At 40.1% G+C, this 5,427-nt stretch overlaps 1 protein-coding gene across 1 annotated transcript; it reads left to right on the top strand.

Moving 5' to 3' along the window:
* Nucleotides 1-424: 424 nt before the first annotated feature.
* LOC116800354 (uncharacterized protein YJR142W-like) lies at nt 425-2,102 on the top strand. The gene is made up of 3 exons (XM_032714716.1): nt 425-873; nt 926-1,586; nt 1,650-2,102. The coding sequence occupies exons 1-3, from the start codon at nt 682-684 to the stop codon at nt 1,829-1,831; spliced, it is 1,035 nt and encodes a 344-aa protein (XP_032570607.1). The 5' UTR covers nt 425-681; the 3' UTR covers nt 1,832-2,102.
* Nucleotides 2,103-5,427: the final 3,325 nt, after the last annotated feature.

Genomic DNA, 5,427 nt, shown 5'->3' with positions numbered 1-5,427 from the left:
CTGGAAGATTCCAGCAAACCTACAGCTCGCCGACCCGGAATTTCATAAAGCTCAGCGTGTTGACCTGTTAATAGGAGCTATCCTGTTTTATGAGCTGCTGGGCGTAGGTCAGATAAAGTTGTTGCCAGGACTGCCCCTGCTTCAAAAAACTCGTTTGGGCTGGGTTGTGTCTGGAGGCTGCGCGTGCCCTTGTGATAGCGCCTTAATAGCTTCATGCGTTCCTTCTTCAGCCAGCAAGGAAAACATATTTGTGGCAAATAGGGTTGCTGCCATTCAGGAGCTGACAGATGTCACGGCTTGGCGTTATGTTCCAACAGCGTTAAATCCGGCTGACATCTTATCCAGAGGATCCCTGCCGTCTGAGCTTGGCGAATCGTCACTCTGGGCGCATGGACCCGCCTATCTTTTTGAAAAATGCATTGAGATTTTTTCATTTTATTATGTGTCTTTCCAATTTCTATTAATATGATAAATATTATTTGGCCACGCCCAAAACTGCCAGCCCACATTTCTCATTTATCTTTCGATATTTCAAAAAGAACATTAAACATTCTCACACAAGTGACGGTTGTCTGATAATCAAGGAACTCGACTATGGCATACTCTTTTGTTCATTTTTCATTTAAATATTTTTAAGCCTCTGATCCTCCTGAGAAACAGACTGAAACTAGGCTTTAAAGTATGATTTTAAAACATTTAAAAAAAAAAAAATTAATTTATAAATTTCTTTTAATTAAAGGTATTCATAAGTGTGACATTCGTCCATTTGTGGTAGAGGGGCAACAAGTTGGTCTTATTAAGTCAGATGTTTTAACACATCTTAAAAAGTATCCTGAAGTATTTTGCATTCGGGCTTGTGAGCAAAGTAAACAGGTGAGTCCAATCTATTTATAGAATAATGATAAAACTACTTAAACAACCACAGGGTTCGGTAGAGCTAAATCCTGCTTTTCGTGACTATAACGAGCGCACTGAGCAACTGGAAAAGGTTTTGCGTAACTTGCGGTCCGAGGGACTTTTTCCTGCATTACAGGGATGGAGGGATGAGTATTTCGAGGTAAAAGCAGACTGCAGAGCTCTACTTAAAATGGAACGGGCAGCTACTCCGCTCTTTGGAGTGCGAAAGTACGGCGTTGATATAAACGGTTACGTAAGGCACCCGACGCTTGGGTTATGCATTTGGCTGCAGCAGCGGTCAAACACAAAAGAGACCTGGCCTGGAAAATGGGACAATATGGTAGGCGGTGGACTTTCAGTCGGCTTTGGTATTAAGGAAACAGCCATTAAGGAGGCTGCAGAGGAGGCATCAATTCCTTCTGACCTAGTTAAGAATTTGGTGTCCGCAGGATGTGTCTCATTTTACTTTGAAAGCCGACAAGGACTTTTTCCCAATACCGAATATGTTTTCGACTTGGAGCTACCACTTGACTTTGTGCCTCAAAACGCTGACGGGGAGGTCCAGGCCTTCGAGCTACTAACAGCTAAGGACTGTGTGGAGCGCGTTTTTACTTCAGATTTCAAGACAACTTCAGCGCCTGTGGTGATCGATTTTCTTATCCGACATGGGCACATAACAGCAGATGATGGTAAACATTTTTATTGACATAACTGTCATAGATTTTTAATTATTAAAAAACTTGTTTTCGCAGTTGTCGACTTCACGCAAATCGTCGAGCTCCTGCACGTGCCCTTACAGTCCCTATATACGTACAAGACACGCTTTGAGCAATCCATTAAGCAACCTCAATTCTTGCCAGGTGATTCCAAAAACTGCAACTGTGAAATATTTCAGAAAATATCAGTGGAGAATGGGCACAAGAAAACAAATTAATCTGAAATGCTGAATAGTCTTAAAAATAAATAATGAGGTAGGGCTACAAAGAAATATTAATGCAAGCTCAAAACAAAATAAAAGTGATTGTAATTGAAGTGAACTTTCTGAAGCCCAGGCTAGTATCAAAGAGGTACACATTATTAGTGGACGTATGACCCTTCCCTACAAGTCTGATTATATAATGAAAGTTCATAAAAAATACAATTTTGCTTTAAGCTTTTTTTATTTCACAATATCGGTCAGCTTTAACAAGTATAATTATTACAAATATTATATATATATATATATATATTATATATATATATATATATATTTTATATAATATATATATATATATATTATATATATATATATATAATATATTATATATATATATATATATATTATATATATATATATATATATTATAAAATATCATTTCATTTGTGTAGTCTACTAACAGCTGTCAAGAGTTTGTAATACAATTAGATTTTTAAGAGTAGTGTTGAGCTGGTATTGTATTGCTGTGCTATTTAACGTATAATGAACAAAATAATGACAAATTCTCAAATTCTGCTGAAAAATATTATGAAGCGTAATATTTCATTGTATAGTGATAAGCGTTGGTTTGGGCTTTATTCGTTGTTTTCGTTGGTATAAACAATCAAATTTTAACTATTTTTTAAAATATTAATTGTTATTATATAACCTCCCCTGATACTTGTCAAACATGGAGGAAAACCACAAAACTCGTTTTTTGTCAAAATATTAAATTTACTTAAAATGCAATATTATATCAGTGTGATTTATATATATTACATCTTTTATTATATGTAGTAACCAAAGTGCTCAAAATTAAGAGATACATTATATAGGTAGGATAATGTTTTATGTACATTTTTTGTAACCTAATACAATATTTAATAAAGTAAATATATTAAAGGAAGAAAAATTTAGTGGTTTTTGTCAAAAAAATATGAACAATCTATTCTCTTATAGAATATGTTGGGTAAGTCCGATCTAAACCTTTTCGGTTTATTTCGTTATAAAATAAAACGTTCGGTTCTTGGTCTTTTGTATAAGTAAATATATAAGTTATTGCCCTACAATCGATTCTCTCACATCTTGTATGTACGCCGAGAATAAACGGAACTACAGAAGAGCAACACGGATAACAGTTAACAGTAAAATTCAAAACGGTGAAACGACGAAGTGGCGACACACACACGACACACGTAAAGTAAAATCTGAAAAGTAAAAGCAAAAGAAAAGGCAAAAGTAAAGACGACGAACGGCTGCGTGAGCCAAAGTGCAGACAATAAGAAAAAAAGAACAACAACAGCACAGCAGTAGCAGCAGCAGCCCGCCAAAAGGAAGAGGAATAAGAACACGTCGACGACGAAGAAGCTGAAACAACCGAAGAGGAGGCAGCAAGACGACAAGAACCTGGAAGAGTACACAGGAAAAAATATAAAAATTTAAATACGCTCGAAGTCGGTAGACAAAAAGTGAGCTAGCGACAAAAGAGAAGCGAGGAAACCCAAACTCCGAAATTAGAAGACCACCTTACCCTGCGCAACAATAGTAACAACAACAACAACAACAGCGACATAATCATCAACAACAACAACATCAGCAATTTCAAATTCAGGCATCCACGCATAATAAAACATAAGTATAACAATAAATAAAGTATAATAAGTAAGTAATAAGTAATATTATTATTAATTTATTATTATTATTATTGTTGGGTCATGCAGCCGCCAAAACTGTGCGGTAGACTAATCTCATACTCTTTAATATTGTAAGCCGAATTTGTCAGTGGTAGCAAACCGCTGCTCTCGCACGCATTTATCTGTACGGCCCTCATTCCTTGTTCTTTTTGTTAAGCTTGGGCGCTGCATTTCGGCTGTCTGTCCCGCCAATTGCCACTTTTTCGTGTTTCGGAAAAGACTAAACTTGTGCATTCGATATAGCTCTTTGTCGGCCCTAGCTGCCGTAAACATTTCGCAAAATAAACAGTGTCGTAATAAAAACAAACTTTCTTCGATTTTCTTTATTTTTCGCAACAGCTATTGAAAAAGCTCAATAGCTAAACATTGGTGACTCCGACGTGATAGTGTTAATTTGCATGCATTACTTAATGCACTTATCCCGTTTATAAATAAATATAAATACATTAAATCGCAATCGGTTGGACAAGTGATAGTGGCTGTGTTTGAGCGAGCTAGCATTGCATATATACATACATACATTGCTACATATATCGTTACGTGCCTTGACTCCGCTGAACCGAATTAAAGGCGATTTGTTGCTATGCCCGCTGAAGGTGACAAAAACAGGGTGACCTTTTTAAAGCGCAAAGCCAATGCGCTGTTCAGCAGGTTGCAGAGGCTACAAACGTCGCTGTCTAATGAGACTCTAAGCGGATACGACGAACCCACTCTTACGGTGAGGCTGGAGCAGATTGATGAGCTGCAAAGTGCCTTCAATGTTCTGCATACAGAACTGGAGGAATTGGACTTCGACGAAATTGGCAGTGAAATGAGCGAGTCTTTCGATGAATTCCAAACGCAATGTGCAATTCGCGCCGCACTCAACGCTTGCGGAAGGTGTTGTGCCCCACCAGTGTAGTGGTCCTCAAACGCAGCCGCGGCCGAGCCCGATGCCGTTGCCGCCTGTGCAGCTGCCAACGTTTGGCGGAGGCTACGAAAACTGGGCGGATTTTTACTCCGTGTTCACGAACATTGAGAAATTTCAACATCTGCGGTCATGTTTGAGGGATTCAGCGCTGGAAACTATCCGATCATTGGAGATTTCAAACAGCAATTACGAAGCGGCTTTAGAGTTGCTTCAAAAAAGGTTTGATAATCGGCGTCTCGTTTTTCAGGCGCACATCACCAAGATTCTGGGTTTAAAGGTAGTACGGAATGGTTCAGTGGCATCGCTTCGGGAATTGTCGGACAAGTTTAACGCTCACATTCGTGCGTTGAAGGGTTTGGGCACCACTGAGCAAATCGCTGACTGCATCATAGTGCAAGTGCTGCTGCAAAAGCTGGATGCGGCGAGCCAAGCTAAGTGGGAGGAGCGCCTGGAGGATCCGGTCTTTGCCAACCTTATTCCGTCGTGGGAATCGATGGCTGCATTCCTGGAGCAGCGATGTAGGACTTTGGAGGCCGTGGATTGCGCCATGGCAACCTATGCGCCAGGCGTTCAGGTGGGCAGAAATCGTTCGGCGCTAGTTGCTACCACCCAAAATTCTCTTGGTTGCATGCTTTGCCATAGTGCAGAGCATGCCATATATTATTGCCCGCAATTTAGAGACTTAGCGCCAGTAGATCGTCTGCGCGAGGCAAAGAGACTAGCACTTTGCCTAAATTGCCTAAAGGCAGGTCATCAGCTACGGCAATGCAGCTCGAGCCGCTGCCGCACCTGTGGAATCAGGCATCATACGCTGCTCCATCTAGATGGTCCGCCTTCCTCGCAGCCACATGTTCCGGTATCTTCAAGCTCCCACACTGAGCCTTCTGCCCCGCTTTCGACTTCTTCTACTCTAATTGCCCAGGATCTCGGTAGTGACCTTGTGCTGCTAGCCACTGCAATCGTTCTAGTGC

This window comes from Drosophila sechellia, chromosome 2L (assembly GCF_004382195.2).
Source record: "Drosophila sechellia strain sech25 chromosome 2L, ASM438219v1, whole genome shotgun sequence".
NCBI lineage: Eukaryota > Metazoa > Arthropoda > Insecta > Diptera > Drosophilidae > Drosophila > Drosophila sechellia.
This window is presented reverse-complemented; position numbering and strand designations above follow the sequence as displayed.